This window comes from Carcharhinus amblyrhynchos, chromosome 28 (assembly GCF_965287045.1).
Source record: "Carcharhinus amblyrhynchos chromosome 28, sCarAmb.v2.hapA, whole genome shotgun sequence".
NCBI lineage: Eukaryota > Metazoa > Chordata > Chondrichthyes > Carcharhiniformes > Carcharhinidae > Carcharhinus > Carcharhinus amblyrhynchos.
The window spans coordinates 35,761,205-35,779,448 of NC_137351.1; the positions used below are offsets into that span (position 1 = coordinate 35,761,205).

General features: G+C 44.8%; 1 protein-coding gene across 3 annotated transcripts in view; it reads left to right on the top strand.

Annotated features, from left to right (window-relative positions):
• The window catches only part of ankdd1a (ankyrin repeat and death domain containing 1A), a 155,945-nt gene that overhangs the window by 60,764 nt on the left and 76,937 nt on the right, over positions 1 to 18,244 (top strand). For all 3 annotated transcript variants that reach the window (XM_080214097.1, XM_080214099.1, XM_080214098.1), the window contains exon 9: positions 3,803 to 3,901. In XM_080214097.1, the coding sequence (XP_080070223.1) occupies positions 3,803 to 3,901 (99 nt within the window). The remainder of the gene's footprint in view (positions 1 to 3,802; positions 3,902 to 18,244) is intronic.

The following is an 18,244-nucleotide window of genomic DNA, read 5'->3' on the forward strand; positions in this document are numbered from 1 at the left end:
GAGTATAAAAGCTGGCGTCTGATGTTGCAGTTGTATAGAACGTTGGTTAGACCGCATTTGGAGTACTGCGTCCAGTTCTGGTCGCCGTACTACCGGAAGGACATGGAGACCCTGGAGAGAGTGCAGAGCAGGTTTACCAGGATGCTGCCTGGTATGGAAGGTCTTAGCTACGAGGAGAGATTGGGCAAATTGGGGCAGGTTGGATACGAAAATCACGAGGGGCCATGGGCTTAGGGTGAGAGGGGTGAGGTATAACTCGGATGTTAGAGGAAGGTTTTTCACACAGAGGGTTGTGGGGGTATGGAATGCACTGCCAAGTAAGGTGGTGGAGGCAGGCACGCTAGAGTTGTTTAAGGCGTACTTAGATGAGCAGATTAGAGATGGGGCGATACAAAAGATTGTTTCAAATAACGATCAAGAGCCTCAGGACATTCCTGGGAATCAATAGATTCCTATGGGCCGTCCAACATATTTTATGGCTCACCTGCCTTACGTCTGAGCTTCTGGGGATTCCGTAAATGCCTAAGTTGTGCATGTTTATTGATGTCTTTTCTTTTACTTCACAGGTGATTCGGTCCGCCTTGTTGTCCAACAAGGGGCATACACGCGGTGGGTTGTGTGAGGGCTGCTCTTGGATGTTGCTTTGAGAGTTGCCGAGTTCTTCACGTCGTTAGTGTACGCTTAAACTGGACCATCTGATGGGCAACATGACAGCTCAGTGACTATCACTGTTTGCTGTGCAGATACATGGATTTGGGCCAGTGTCTGTGGGAGTTTGCACGTGCTTGCGTGGGTTTTCTCCGGGTGCTCCGGTTTCCTCCCACACCCCAAAAACGTGCTCTTAGGCTGATTGGTGTTAACAAATTGTCCCTAAATTAGGTGTTCCTCAATCTGGTTATGGTTCCTTTATTGTGGAGTCCAGTAGGCGTAGACAAAGGTCATAGGTAGAAGAGGGCACTCACAATGTTAAAATGGCGGTGCAGGCTTGTTGGGCCAAAGGGCCTGTTTCCTGTGCTGTGTTGTTCTTTGTTCTTTGCTAATACATGTGACAATAATGAATCAAATCAAATCAAATTGATGTTGTTCGGACTTGATAGTTTATAGCAGGGTCCCACAGAGTCATTGTTAGGTCCTCTGCCCTTCCCAATATTTAAAGTTTAAGTGGCACAATTCCAAAATGTGTTGATCACACCAAACCTTCAGCACATAATATCAGCAAGTTAATCTTTTGATTACCACTGTGATCTGAGTGACTGTTTTCAATAATTTTTTTGTATTCTTGTTGCTGGGAAAAGAGAGCACAAAAAGCTGACAAACTATTTTCATATGTGGTGCAGTATTGTTTGCAGACAAATGCTGTTTGCTACAAACAACAGTGGGATAAGTCGTCAAAGAGGAACTCTCTTTGGTACCCTCAGGTCTTAGATGTAGGAGAGTAAATAATTCAAGGCCCCACATGATTCATCATATTGCAGTGGCTGTCTGCTGGGCCAACTGACTGCATCATTAAATGTACCTACAAGGGTAGGATGACCTTGTGACCTGAGAGGTTGTGTATGTAAATGGTCTGCACTGACATCCTGAAGTTAAGAGCATTTGGAGTTGCATCTTTTCTATATTAGTGTTTAAAAACCATCTCCACAAATTTAATCATCACCTGCTGTTATGATTCCTGTTAGTGTTATAAATAGGTGGGAAGATCCCAGAATAAAACTCTGGATCAAAGGACTTTCACTTTTTTTAATCAAACATAGAGGAACAGAGTTACAGGACCACTAATTAGCTTTAACAACACCAAGAAAAAAAACATTTATACAACAAGAAAGAATGGATTATGATACAATACTCCTTTATTCCCCTTTAGTTTAACAATCACACATGTTTTAAGATTAACACAGATGACACAGTAGAATTGAAGTTACAATGGTTTCATCAGATAGACTATTAATCCAGAAACTCAGCTAAGAACAAAGAAAATGACAGCACAGGAACAGGCCCTTTGGCTCTCCAAACCTGCACCAACCATGCTGCCTGACTGAACTACTCTATTCTCATTCTATTCATGTATTTGTCAAGACGCCCTTTAAAAGTCACTATTGTATCTGCTTCCACTACCTCCACCAGCAGCAAGTTCCAGGCACCCACCACTCTCTGTGTAAAATAAAACTTGCCTCATACATCTCCTTTAAACCTTGCCCCTCGCAGCTTAAACCTATGCCCCCTAGTAATTGACTCTTCCACCCTGGGAAAAAGGGTGCTAATGTTCTGGGTACCCAGGTTTGAATCCTGCCACGGCAGATGGTGGAATTTGAATTCAATAAGAAAATCTGGAATTAAGAATCTACTGATGACCATGAAACAGTTGTCAGTAGTTGGATAAACCCATCTGGTTCACTAATGTTCTTTAGGGAAGGTAATCTGCTGTCCTTACCTAGTCTGGCTTAAATGTGACATAACAAAGAACAAAATCAGCCCGGGAAACAGGCCCTTCGGCCCAACGAGCCCGCGCCGCCATCTCAACACCACCAGTCCCCCCCTCCACCCACGACCCCTGTCTAATGTTTTATGGCCATCCAGATTGAGGGAATCTGATTTAGGGACAATTTATTCCTGCCAATCAGCCTAACAGCACATCTTTGGGGTGTGGGAGGAAACTGGAGCACCTGGAGAAAACCCACGCAAGCACCGGCCCAAATCCATGTGTCTGCACAGCAATCAGCAATAGTCACTGAGCTGTCGTCTTGCCCAGTATCTTGTCCAGTTTAGGCACACACTAACGACATGAAGCACTAGGCCAATCTCGAACAACCAAGAGCAGCCCCAGTACGACCCATTGCGTGTACGCCCCTCGTTGGACACGAGGTGGACCGACTTAAAACCTGTGAATGAAAAGAGAAAAAACATTATTATCATACCATATCCGTAACACCAGGTTAAAGTCCAATGGGTTTATTTGACAGCATAAGCTTTCAGAATCTCGCTTCTTCATCAGGTGAGGGAGGACTTGTGCTCACAAACAGGACATATACAGACACAAACCCAATAGGGTAAATCCCAGATGATTGTCACGTGAGAGCCTCCACTTCCAAAACATGTTTTAAAATCTTCTCAAAATAATGCTTTCACTTAGTGTTGCATTTCGAAATCCAGGCCAGGTTTTTCAATGACACTGCTTCTGCTAGACTTTTAACAGTGAATCCACTCCAAGATTTTACATCATCCTTTAGAATTTCTTGGTCTTGGGTGCTGCCCAAACTGATAACAATTGCATTAGCGCTCGAATCTGAGGCTTTTATTAAAATTACATCAAAATGTTTCATCTACCGCTGAAGGTCTGCTGTCCCACTTTACATCTGATTAGTGCAGTTATCTCTTTAACTCGGAGCACTTTTGTGTACTCTTCCTCAAGTTCTTCTGAACAATTCTTCTGGCAGAATTGAGAACTGCACACATCTTGGTGAGCTGTCTCAAACTGCCCTAATTTCCATTTAGACGAAGAACAAAGGAAACCACCTCCCTCTGGAGGCAAGCTCCTGGAACTAGAAACACAGTTGGAATTTAACCAAGCTCCACACATTTGTCCAGCATGAACCTAATCATAGGTCCCTTCCAGGTACAGAAATGCAAACCTAAATCCACCTAAAACTATACCTTATTTCTAATGTTTGCCACAAATATAAATCCTTTAAAATTACCTTTATTCTTCTGTCACTGCACCTGGTCTGTTGCCCTCTTGAATATTAAACATAAGCACAACCTTTCCCTTTGAAGATTTTAAGTCTGTTTTCTGTTTTTCCAACAGAAGAACATGAACAGTCTCCATTACGCAGCACTTCATGGTTGGGTAACGGTGTCAGAGCTGCTGATTGAAGCTGAAATAAAGTTGGATGCAGTAAACAATGTGAGTCCACAAAGTTGTGTTTGTAAGACATTGAGTTCCTTCAAAGGACAAAGTTCTGACTTAGTCAGTATTACATTATTACTGCAAATTTCAAAGTAGTCCACTAGCATGTTTCACCCCCACACTCTCCCCACCCATACACACATTTTCACCGCCGTATGGGGTCATATTCAGGGCCTTTCTCAGATACACCACTGTATCAATTATGTAATGAGGGTATTAAGGAGCACACAGTCATGGAATATAAATGGAGTTGAAGTATAGATCATTATTGATGTAATTGAATTGAGAAGCAGGCTCAAGGGGCTGAATGGCCTTCTTCTACAATGAGAAACAGGAGGAGACCCTGGAGCTCTGATCCAGGGATTAAACTAAGTTGTTGCAATCATGCACTCCACTGATCGCAGGACGGAACAAGGAGCTGGTAGACAGGTGCTTACCCATGCTGACTTCTAGCCTGTAGAAGGGACGCACCAGAGGCTGCAGGTCTCACTACTTCACCTCTACTAAAAAATTTCAACACTCCTTTTTCCATAATGTTAAATTTCATGCAGGCTGTTGATGTTACATAATGGAAGTGAAAAGAACATGGAACTTTATTTCAGTTCCTTCAGGAGCCAATTGAAAATGCTGTGATGGGGCCATAGGAATGCTTTAGGTCACAACTTCTGTTCTCTTTGTAAAGTTATGCCATCCCTGTGAAACAGAGCAATATGCATTGGTATCACCATTAAATCAGGGATCAATACAGTGTAAAGCTCTTTGGTAGACTACATCATCAAATACACCCAGGACCTTGGGCTCGTGCAAGGATCATCATACGGCACTGGCCAAAACTCCAGGTACTTATTTTGATATATTATTTTTAAGTTTTTTATTTTTTTACATGAAGGGAAGTCATATTGGAGTTGTATAGAACTTTGGTGAGACTACAGCCAGTGTAGAACATAGAACATAGAACACTACAGCACAAACAGGCCCTTCGGCCCACGAGTTGCGCCAATCACATCAACACCTATCTATAACCCCCAATCCCATAAAACCCCATATACTCATCCAGAAGTCTTTTAAAAGACCCCAGCGAGTTTGCCTCCACCACCACTGACGGCAGCCGATTCCATTCACTCACCACCCTCTGAGTGAAAAACTTACCCCTAACATCACTTCTGTACTTTCCTCCCCGCACCTTAAACCTGTGTCCTCTCGTAGCGACCATTTCAACCCGGGGAAATAGCCTCTGAGAATCCACCCTATCTATTCCTCTCAACATTTTATAAACCTCTATCAGGTCGCCTCTCAACCTACGTCTCTCCAGGGAAAAGAGACCCAGTTCCCTCAACCTAACTTCATAAGGCATGCCTCCCAGTCCAGGCAACATCCTTGTAAATCTCCTCTGTACCCTTTCAATAGCTTCTACGTCTTTCCTATAGTGAGGCGACCAGAACTGCGCACAGTACTCCAAATGAGGCCTGACAAGGGTCTTATAAAGTTGCAGCATTACCTCCCGACTCCTAAGCTCAATCCCTCGATTTATGAAGGCCAGTACACCATACGCCTTCTTGACCACCTCTTCCACCTGCGTGTACTGTGAGCAGTTCTGGTCGCCACGTTATAGGAAGGATGTGATTGCACTGGAGGGATTGCAGTGAAGATTCATCAGGGATGGAACGTTTTAAGTTATGAAGAGAGGTTGGATAGACTTGGGTTGTTTCGTTGGAGCAGAGAAGACTGAGAGGCAACCTGATCAAGATGTACAAGGTTATGAGGGGCATAGAAGGGGTGGACAGGAGATTGCTGTTCCTTTTAATTGAAGGGTCTGTCACAAGGGGACACACGTTTAAGGTGAGGGGCAGGAAGTTTAGCTGGGATGTGAGGAAAAACCTTTTTATCCAGAAGGTGCTGATGGTCTGGTGGAGAATGGTAGAGGCAAATTGCCTTACATCCTTTAAAAAGTACCTGGATGAGTACTTGACATATAACCATTCAAGGCTGTGGGCCAAGTGCTAGTAAGTGGCATTTGGTGAGAGGTCACATATTTCTCACGTGTTGGTGCAGACACGATGGGCTGAAGAACCTGTTCTGAACTGTTGGATTCTATGAAACATAATACACACTGTAGTCAGGATTTTCTGGATTTCATACAGAGTGCTGACTGAGATAAGAAATTATGTGGAGATACCTGCATTAGACTGGGGTGAGCACAGTAAGAAGTCTCACAACACCAGGTTAAAGTCCAACAGGTTTATTTGGAATCCGAAGCTTTTGGATCATTGCTCCTTCAAAGGGCCCTCACCTGATGAAGAGCAGCTCTCCGAAAGCTTGTGATTCCAAATAAACCTGTTGGACTTTAACCTGGTGTTGTGAGACTTCTCACTGAGGTAAGAAAAATAATGGGCAGCTCACCGTCTGTACAGTATGCTTTTCTTACCACATTGTGCAGCATGCTGTACAGAAAAAAATTTGCATTCGTGCTCCATGCTGTCACACTTATGGGGAGGGGTTGGCAAAAGCTTGCACCCCGAAAATCCCGGGATCAGGGCATCCTTTATAAAGGGTGCTCTGATCTCCAGTAAGAAACAAAGAATTCCCCATGTCCCTTCCTTCCTGTGTACACAGAGATCCCCTCCACACACACACACACACACACACTCATAAAAGGGGAAAACCCGTGGTGAATCACCTGCCCCTTACCCTAAAACTATGCCCCTTCATGACTGACCCCTCAACCAAGGAGGACAGCTGTTCCCTACCCACCATGTCCATACCCCTCATAATCTAATACACCTCAATCATGTCCCCCCTTAGCCTTCTCTGCTCTAAAGAAAACAATCCAAGCCAATCCAGTCTCTCCTTAATAGCTCAAATGCTCCATCCCAGCCATCATTCTGGTGAACCTCCTCTGTACCCCCTCTAGTGCTATCACACCCTTCCTTATAGTGAGGTGACCTGAATTGCGCACAGTTCCAGCTGTGGTCCAACCAACACTCTGTACATGTCCAACACTACCTCCTTGCTGTTCTACTGTATACCATGACTGATGAAAGCAAGTGTCCCATATGCCTTCTTAACTACGCTATTCACATGTTCTGCTGAATTTAGAGATCTATGAAAAATGACCCCAAAATCCTTCTGTTCCTCTGAGCTTCCCAATGTTCTGCCATTCATTAAATACTCCCTCATCTTGTTTCTTCTTCCAAAGTTCCACTGACCTGCCCATCTGACCAACCCATCTGTATCTTTCTGTAACGTACCACCGTCTTCTTCACTCTTAACCACTGTACTAATCTCGATATCATCTGCAAACTTGTTTTTTGTTCCTCCACATTTTCATCTCTATTGTTTATGTATATAACAAGGAAAGTTTATTTAATAGTCACAAGTAGGCTTACATTAACACTGCAGTGAAGTTACTGTGAAAGTCCCCCAGTCGCCACATTCTGGCACCTGTTCATGTACATTGAGGGAGAAGTTAGCATGGCCAATACGCCTAACCAGCATGACTTTCGGACTGTGGGAGGAAACTGGAGCACCCAGAGGAAACCCATGCAGACACGGGGAGAATGTGCAGACTCCGCACAGACAATATCCCAAGCAGGGAATCGAGTCTGGGTACCTGGCATTGCGAGGCAGCAGTGCTAACCACTGTGCCACCGTGCTGCCCTACAGACAGTAAGGGTTCCAGTACTGAACCTTGTGGTACACCACTGGACGCTGACATCCAATCACTCAACAACTTTCTACCATCACCCTTTGAGTTCTGTTATTAAACCACATCAACTGAACTTTTCTCATCCACAAACCTGGTCACATTTTTGAAAAATTCTAACAAATTTGTTAAGCATGATACCCCTGTGACAAAGCCATGCTGACTATTAGTAATTAACCCAAGCCTTTCCAAGCCGATATTAATCCTCGTCTTCAGAGTTTTCTCCAATAGTTTCCCTACCACTGACATGAGACTGTTCTGCAATTTCCTGGTGCATCACTACCATCTTTCTTGGCCCATCCTGCAGTCCTCTGGCACTTCCACTGTGGACAGAGAGGAATTAAACATTTGTGTCAGAGCCCCAGTAATTTCCTGGCTCTCACCTTCCACAGGATCCTGGGATGCAGTGCATCCAGGCTAGGGGATTTGCCATTTTTAAGTGTGTTGGAGCCTCCAATACCTCTCATTTGTGCACCACAACTGAAGGGCGTCTCCATGCACCTGACACAGGGGCAAACCCTGAAAGGTAGTGGGTTTACTATCAGATAAACTTGTTGGACTTTAACCTGGTGTTGTGAGACTTCTTACTGAGTTTCTGCTCCCCAGACCTAGAGTACCTGACACTGAAATGCCGCCCCATTACCTTTAGTGTGAGTTCACCTCTATTATCCTGAGAAGAGTTTAATCCCACCCCATGTGGACATGAAGACTGTGCTTGATGAAATATATACCACCACAAATAGCCTTGAGACAAAATATCCTGAGACCTTGTTCATCTGGAAAGGGGACTTCAACCAAGTGTCCTACCAAGATACTACCAACGTGTCTCCTGTCCCACCAGAGGCCCAAACATCCTCGACCACTGCTACACAAATATCAAACATGCCTCTCGGTCTATTGCCCTTCCAGACATTGGCAAATCAGACCACAAAGCTGTGCTTTGCTCCTGACTTACAAGCAAAACTGAAGCGGGAGAATCCGATAAGGAAAGTTGTGCAATGCTGGTCTGAAGCAACAGATGATTTATAGGACTGCTTTGAGTCAGTGGATTGGTCAATATTTAAGAACTCAGCGACCAATCTGAATAAGTACTCCACTACAGTAACAAACTTTGTCAATAAGTGCTAGAAGTCTGTGTGCCAAAGAAGCAAATCCATGTGTTTCCCAATCGGAAACCATGGATGAACAGTAATATCCACTGCTTTCTGAAGTCCAGATCCGAAGCATTCCAGTCACACAACCTTAACCTATACAAGAAATCCAGATATGACCTACAGAGAACCATCACAGGTGCCGAGAGAAAATACTGGATCAAGCTGGCAACCCAGGCTAGCCACGTGGACTCTTAGTGATTATGACAAGGTCTGGAAATCATAACAGGCTATAAGATGGACGCATGTAGCATTGCCAGCAACAATACACTGCACCCAAATGGGCTCAACACATTCTATGCCAATTTTGAGCAAGAGGTGATCGAGAGGATGCTTTCTGCCCGGGAAGCCTTTGCTGAATCAGTATCCGAGGTCATCATTGCAAACATCAGATTGGCCTTTCTGAAAGTCAACCCATGGAAAGCGACTGGCCAGGGTGGGGTATGCAGATGAGCACTCAGGTCCTACGCGGACAAGTTGGAGGGGGTATTGGCAGACATCTTTAACCTCTCCTTACACCGATCCGAGATCCCTACCTGCTTCAACAAGATGACCATCATCCCAGTACCAAAGAAAAGACAGGCAGCGTGCCTTATTGACTCCTTTGAAAAGTTAGCACAGATCAACTACGGCCTCCCAGATTGCTTGGATCCACTACAGTTCACCTATCACTGCAACAGGTTCATAGCTGATGCCGTCTCCTTGGCCTTACGCTCAACTTAGAACCCTGGATAACAAAGACACCTATGTCAAACTCCTATTTATTGACTACAGCTCAGCCTTCAACATCATTATTCCTACTAAATTCATCCCCAAACTCCATGGCCTAGGGCTCAGCGCCTCCCTCAATGACTGGATCCTAGACTTCTTAACCCAGACAGTCAGTAAGGACATCTCTTCCACGATTACCCTCAAAACTGGTGCGCCACAAGGCTGTGTTCTCAGCCCCTCCTATACTCCTTATACACTTATGACTGTGTGACCAAATTTTCTTCCAACTCGATTTTCAAGTTTGCTGTTGACACGACCGTAGTGGGTTGGATCTCAAGCGATGATGATACAAAAAAGAGATAGATTATCTGGTGAACTGGTGCTACAATAGTTTTTCCCTCAATGTCAGTAAAATGAAGAAGGTAGTCATCGACTTCAGGAAGCATTATGGAGGACATGCCCCTGTCTACATCAAGGAGGATGAAGTGGAAATGGTCGAGAGCTTCAGGTTCCTAAATGTCCAGATCACCAACAACCTGTCCTGATCCCTCCACACTGACGCTGTAGTTAAGAAAGCACATCAAAGCCTTTACTTTAATTCTCTTTTAAAAAGTCTTTTAAAAGTCAGTTGTTAACAATTCACAACAAGAATGTCCCTGTAAAAATGAAGGATAAAGATGGCAAGATTTGGGATCCCTGGATGACAAAAGAGATTCTGAGCTTAGTGAAAAAGAAGGAGGCATATATAAATTTCAGGACGTTGAAAATGATAAGGCTCTTGAGGAATACAAAGATAGCAGAAAAGAGCTTAAACAGGGACTTAGGACGGCAAAAGGGGCCATGAAATGTCCTTGGCAGGCAGGATTAAGGAGAATCATAAAGCCTTTTATGTATATCTAAGAAGGAAGAGGGTAGCTGAGAAAGGGTAGGTCCACTCAAGGACAGTGGAGGGAACTGGTGTGTGGAGCCAGATGAGGTGGGTGAGATACTTAATGAGTACTTTGCTTCAGTAATCACAAAGGAAAAGGATGTGCTGGATGGTGAGTCTAGAAAGGAAGATGTTGGCATTCTAGGACGTGTTGAGATAAAAAGGGAGGAGGTATTGGAAGTTTTGAAAAATGTTAAGCTGGACAGGTTCCCAGGGCCAGATAGGGTCTATCCCAGAATATTGAGAGAGGCAAGGGAAGAAATTGGTGAGTCTTGGACAATATCTTTGTATCCTCTTTAGCCACGGGTGAGGTACCAGAGGATTGGAGAGTAGCTAACATTGTTCCTATGTTAAAGAAGGACAGAACAGACGATCTGGAAAATGACAGGTCTGTGAACCTTACATCAGTGAAGGGGAAATCATTGGAAAAGATTCTCAGGGACAAGATGTACTTACACTTGGAAGAGAATAGAATTATTAGCGATAGGCAGCACGGTTTTGTGAAGGGGAGGCTCTGTTGCACAAACTTGATTGAGTTCTTTGAGGAAGTGACAAGGAAAATTGACCAGGGCAGAGCAGCTGATGTTGTATACATGGACTTCAGTAAAGCCATCGATAAGGTTCCTCATAGCAGGTTGATACAGAAAATGAAGTCATATGGGATCCAAGGTGAGCTGGTAGGATGGTTACAAAACTGACTTGGGCATAGAAAGCAGAGAGTAACAGTGGAAGGGTACTTTTCTAACTGGAGGTCTGTGACAAGCAGTGTTCCACAAGGATCAGTGCTGGGGCCTCTTCCGTCTATAACATATATAAATGATTTGGAGGAAAATGTAGGTAATCTGATAAGTAAATTTGCAGATGATAAAAATTGGGGGAATAGTGGATAGTGAGGAGGATTGTCAGAGGATACAGCAGGATATAAATCAGCTGGAGACCAGGGCCAAAAGATAGCAGATAGAATTTAACCTAGACAAGTGTGAAATGATGCAATTTGGAAGGTCTATAGCAGAAGGAAAGTATACAGTAAATGGTAGAACCCTTAGAAATATTAGCATACAGAGGGATTTATGCATGAAGATCCACAGTTCCCTGACGATGGCGACTCAGGGACAAGGTGGTCAAGAAGGTACATGGTGTCCTGGCCTTCATCAGTCAGGGCATTGAGTATAGGAATTGGAAAATCATGTTGCAGCTGTATGAGACTTTGGTTAGATCACATTTGGAGTATTGTGTACGAATCTGCTCTCCACATTACCGAAAGGATGTTGATGCATTGGAAAGGGTGCAGAAGAGAATTACCAGGATATTGCCTGGTTTGGAGGATATGGATGACGAAGAAAGGTTGACTAAATTTGAATTGTTTTAATTGGAGCATCGGAGGATGAACCTGATGGAGTTTACAGAATTATGACAGGCTTGGATAGAGTCGTTTTCCCAGGGTCGAAGGGTCAGTTAATGAGGAGCATAGGTTAAAATTGAAAGGGTAAAGTTTGAAAAGATGTAAGGGGCAAGTTTTTCACACAGAGAATGGTGAATGCCTGGAAAGCGCTGCTGGAAGAGGTGGTGGAAGCATATACTATAACAATGTTCAAGAGGCATCTGGATAGATACATGAATAGGCAGGGAATAGAGGTATATGGATCACATAGAGGCAAGAAAATATTAGATTAGTCGGCACAGACTTGGTGGGCTGAAGGGTCTGCTCTTGTGCTGTACTGTTCTTTGGTGTGTTGCCTCCCGGATGCCAGGATCAAGGATGTCCCTGAGCGGTTGCAGAACATTCTGAAGATGGAGAGTGAACAGCCAGAGGTTGTTGTACACATTGGTACAAACAACATAGGTAGAAAAAAGGATGAGGTCCTGCAGAATGAGTATAAGGAGTTACATAAATTAATAAGCAGGGCCTCAAGGGTAGTGATCACTGATAACTCCCAGTGCCACATGCCAATGGGAACAGATATAGATAGATACACTAGATGGATTTGTGGCTGAGGAGCTGGTGTGGGGGGCAGGGATTTAGGTTCTTGGATCTTTGAGATCTCTTTAGCAGTAGAGCTGACCTGGACAGGAGGAACTGGTTGCACTTGAACCGGAGGGGGTCCCATATTTTTGCAGGGAGATTTGCTAGTGCTACCCAGGAAGTTTAAACTATTTTGGCAGGAGGTGGGACTCTGAGCAGGGAGGGACCAATGAGAAGTCAAGACAAAATACAGTAGCCAATGAGAGCAAGTTTAGTCGTCATGATAGCCAGGGGCACAGAAAAGGGAGAGAAAATACTTCTGGTTTCAACTGGATTTATTTCAATGCACGAGGCTTATCAGGTAAGGTGGATGAGCTCAGAGCATGGATTGGCATTGAGGACTGGGATATTATCGCCATGACAGAAACATGACTGAGAGAAGGGCAGGACTGGCAGCTCAATGTTCCAGGATGGTACAGGCTGATGGAGGTACAGGTAAACGAGGAGGGGGAGTTGCATTTTTGATGAGGGAGAGCGTAACAACTGTCCTTAGGGAGGATATTCATGGGGACTCATCAAATGAGGTCGTATCGATAGAACTTAGAAACAAGAAAGGGACGGTCACTCCTTGGGGGAGGCAGTGGCAGAGTGGTATTGTCACTAGACTAATATTTCAGAGACCTAGGGTAATGCTCTGGGGACCCAGGTTTGAATTCCCACCATGGTATTTAGTGAAATTTGAATTGAATAAAAATCTGGAATTTAAAAAAAAGCCTGATGAAGACCATGAAACTATTGTTGATTGTCTTAAAAATCCATCTGGTTCATTAATGCCCTTTAGGGAAGAAAATCCGCTGTCTTTACCTTCCACTCTTAGATGAACACTTTGGCCCTGAACTCTCTCTATTTCACTTTTAAAAGACTCCCACTTTTCAAATGTAGATTTACCTGTAAGTAGGTGTTCCCGTTCTACTTTTCCAAGATCATGTCTAATGATATTGAAATCGGCTTTCACCCAGTTCAGACACTTGGAGGCGGGAGTGGACACCATTCCCCCTCAATCCCGAAATGGCCCCTCAAACTACGTGACCCTTCCCCACCTTCTTATCCCACCCCCTCCCCCCCCACACTCATCCCCAGCCTTTCTCATCCCACCCCCCCCTCGCACTCTCCCAACTTCTCTTATGCCCAGAAACACTAAAAACTTAATGGGCCTGGGCTGGGCAGTGAGTCTTGGCTGAACTCTGGAAGATGATGACCACTCGCTGTTGTGTACACTGGGATCTTACCCCTGGTGCTACTGAAGTCTGACTGCTACCTGTTCTCCAAATGCACACTCCCACCTTCGCCCACAGAGCTGTAAGGGTTGGGAACACAAGTTTGTGGGGCCAGTCGGGGGCATCAACGGGGGGAGAGAGAGGTGGGCAGGGGGTTCAGTTTCACTAAGGGCCTAGTGGATATCAGGGAAAGTAGGGCAGGCACTGTGTAACATGTGGCCGAGTCGCCTCAATAAATGAGAATGGGGAGAAATCAGCTCCGTAGGGGGAGAATTAGACACACATTAGTCACAACTGTGAATTGCGAATAAAAGTTTATTGTGCTCTTAACATTTAGCCCAAAGAAACCTTGATTACTGGTGACCTTCACCCGTGCCCTGTTAGTGAACCTACAATTTTCAGAGAATCTCAGGGCAAGTTTCTTGCCAGACACCTTTGTGGCGTTATTGGCTTTGTGTCCAATTTTGCAGCTTATATACACTCTGACTTGTTACGGGAGTGCAGATGCATTCAGTTTGAGCCAGTTATGGTAAAATTTCTTGTGAGAAATTTGAAGGGGATCAGGTTTCAGTTGAGGGTCAGCCATCTCTCGGGTGCTGATAGGCTCTCACTCAACAAGCTCCTATGTCCGGGGTTGTGCAATGCTCAAGGTTCTCATTCATCAGAAGGCATGCTCACAAGCAGGGGTTGTGTATGGCGGCACTGTGCGATTTCTGTGCAAGTTACCAGTGAGGTCAGTATGTTCACTTGGGGGTGGTGGGAGAGAGATATGGACTGATTGGTTGCGATATCCGGCTCAGTGGGAGGATGGGGACAGGAGCCAGTGATGTCTGTGTTGGGCAGGGAGATGGGAATCAGGTGACAGGCCAGTGATGTCCTTGAGGAGTGTTGAGATGAGAGAGAGGCCAGCGATGTTCTGTGTTTGCGGGAGGAGCATGACGACATTGTGGGAGGCTAGGGAGGAGAATGCAGGTCCCCTAGCTGAGATATTTGAATGATCGATAGTCACAAGTGAGGTGCCTGAAGATTGGAGGGTGGCAAATGTGCCTTTGTTTAAAAAGAGCTGCAAGGAAAACCCTGAGAACTACAGGCCAGTGAGCCTCACATCTGTGGTGGGTAAGTTGTTGGAAGGTATTTTGAGAGACAGGATCTACAGACATTTAGAGGCACAAGGATTGATTAGAGTCAGCATGGCTTTATGGGTGGAAAATCATGTCTCACAAATTTGATTGAGTTTTTTGAAGGGGTAACCAAGAAGGTCGATGAGGGCAGTGCAGTTGATGTTGTCTACATGGACTTTAACAAGGCCTTTAACAGCGTACTGCATAGTAGGTTATTGCATGAAGTTAAATCTCATGGGATCCAGGGTGAGGTAGCTAAATGGATACAAAATTGATCTGATGACAGAAGCCCGAGGGTGGTTGTAGAGGGTTGTTTTTCAATCTGGAGATCTGTGACCAGGGTGTGCCTCAGGGATCAGTGCTGTATTTGTCATTTATGTTAATGATTTCAACGAGAATATAGGAGGCATGATGAGTTTGCAGATGACATCAAGATTGGTGGCATAGTGGACAGTGAAGAAGGTTATCTTGGATTGCAACAGGATCTTGATCAATTGGGCCAGTGGGCTGACAAATGGCAGATAGAGTTTTATTTAGATAAATGTGAGGTGATGCATTTTGGTAGATTGAACCACAGCAGGACTTACTCAGTTAATGGTAGGTCGTTGGGAAGAGTTACATAACAAAGAGATCGAGGAATAAATGTTCATAGCTCTTTGAAAGTGGAGTCACAGGTGGAGGGTGTGGTAAAGAAGGCATTCAGCATGCTTGGTTTCATTGGTCAGAACATTGAATACAGGAGTTGGGATGTCTTGTTGAAGTTGTACAAGACATTGGTAAGGCCACACTTGGAATACTCCACAGTTCTGGTCACCCTATTATAGAAAGTATATGATTAAACTAGAAAGAGTGCAGAAAAGATTTACTCGGATGCTATCGGGACTTGATGGCTTGAGTTATGAGGAGGGGCTGGATAGAGTAATGTAGGAGGCTGAGCAGCCATCTTATAGAGGTTTATAAAATAATGAAGGGCATAGATCAGTTAGATAGTCAGTATCATTTCCCAAAGATGGGGAGTTAAAATTAGACGGCATAGGTTTAAGGCCAAGCTCAAGAGCGTACTACCAAATTACCACCAACACGTCTCCTCTTCCACCAGAAGCCCAAACATCCTAGATACTGCTACACAAATATCAAACATACCTACCGCTCTATAGCCCGCCTACACTTTGGCAAATGAGACCACAAGGCGGTGCTCCTACTCTCAGTTTACAAGCAAAAACTAAAGAGGGAAAATCCATCAAAGAAAGTCGTGCAATGTTGGTCTGAGGAATTGGATGATCTCCTACAGGACTGCTTGGAGTCAGTGGACTGGTCAATATTTAAAAACTCTGCGACCAGCCTGAATAAGTACGGCACTGCAATAACTGACTTCATTAGTAAGTGTGTAGAAGACTGTGTGCCAAAGAAGCAAGACTGTGTGTTATCCAACTGGAAACCATGGATGAACAGGAATATCCACTGCTTGCTCAAATCCAGGTCTGAGGCGTTCAAGTCAGGCCAACACTGACGTATACAAGAAAGCCAGATACCATCTAAGAAGATCCATCAAAGGTGCCAAAAGACAATACCAGACCAAGCTAGAGTCCCAGGCTATCCACACATTACCCCTGCTGACAATGGCAAGGTCCTCAGGACATAACACAAGATGAAGGCATGTAAAATCGCTGGCTCCCACGCTCCCCTCACTGATGAGTTCAATGCATTCTACACCTGTTTTGAGCAAGAGGTCAGTGAGAGCATGCCCCCCACAGTGGAAGCCCTGGATGAACCTGTATCTGGGGTAAATATTGCAGATGTCAGCAGCTTTCTTGAAGGTCAACCCACTGGAAGTGACTGGTCGGATAGGGGTACCCGAATGTGCACTCAGATCCTGTGCAGATCAGCTGACAAGAGTATTCACAGACATCTTCAACCTCTCTTTAGGTCAATCTGAGGTCCCTTTCTGCTTCAAGAAGACGACCATCATCCTGGTTCCGAAGAAAGACCAAGCAGGGTGCCTTAATGACTATTGGCTGGTAGCTCTGAACCCATCATTACGAAATGCTTCAAAAGGTTAGACATGGCATGAATCAGTTCCAGCCTCCTGGATTACCTGGATCCACTACAGTTTGCCTACCTCCACAACAGGTCCACAGCAGACATCATTTTCCTGGCCCTGCTCTCAACCCTGGAACATCTAGATAACAAGGACACTTATGTCAGATTCCTATTTATTGACTACACTCAGCCTTCAACACTAGTATTCCCATGAGATTCATCTCCAAATTCCATGGCCTGGGCTTGGCACCTCCCTTTGGATCATACCACCTGAGGCCGGAATTGAACCCAGGTCCCTGGTGCTGAGAGGCAGTAGTGTCACCATACCTCCTTAGACAGGACTATCTATGTATTGGCACATAAAGATCCCCTGGATGCAACTTAAAAATTCCACTCCATCTAATCCTTTCACACAGTAATAACTCCAGGAGTCAGCTGTGAAGGAGCTGCGCTTTCCCGCCCCCTCCAAGTTGAAGGCCTCTCCCTCGCTCTTTGGGCACCAGGGCTGCTTTGTCTTTTGGCTCTTGGCTTTTTTCCTATTTTGTACTCTGTTTGGTGAAGTGGTGTTTAGCATACTGGGGAGTGCTGCTTTCTTGACAATCAACAAATTATTATTGGAGGGTGGTTCTTCCTCACCAACTGCTTCTGACTGGGCTTCTGCTGTTTCAGTCTCCATTTCAGAGTCTGAGATCTTATAAGGCCTCCTGTTGGTAGAGGTGTTTGCCCCCTTTCCGTGTACTCGGGATCTCCGATGGCATACTCACCGAGTTGGCTGTTTCTGTTGACAGTTTTAGGTGGTCCGCAAGTTTTCCTTGGATTGTGTCTCCAACTTTTACCACATACAACGCTGCCCTACACGATTTCAGAGAGAATTGTTCCTGGTGTCTATGGGCTGCTGCTTCCAAAATTTTATACTAAGACCATGTCTCCCTCTGAAAAGACTCTATTTGCTTTTATTTTGTCTTGGCCCCTTTGTTGGACTTCTTGCTTCTTTTCCACTCTTCTATGTAGGTTTGGAAATATAACAGAGAACAAAGAAAATTACAGCACAGGAACAGGTCCTTCGGCCCTCCAAACCTGCACCAACCATGCTGCCCAACTTAACTAAAAAAACCCCTATCCTTCCGGGGACCATATCCCTCTATTCCATCTCATTCATGTACTTGTCAAGATGCCCCTTAAAAGTCACTACCATATCTGCTTCCAACACCTCCCCTGGCAACATGTTCCAGGTACCCACCACTCTCTGTATAAAAAATCTGCCTCTTACATCTCCTTTAAACCTTGCCCCTCACACCTTAAACCTATGCCCCTAGTATTGACTCTTCCACTCTGGGAAAAAGCTTCTGACTATCCACTCTGTCAATCCCTCTCATCAGGTCTCCCCTCAATCTCTATCGCTCCAGTGAGAACAAACCAAATTTCCCCATCTTCTCCTCATAGCTA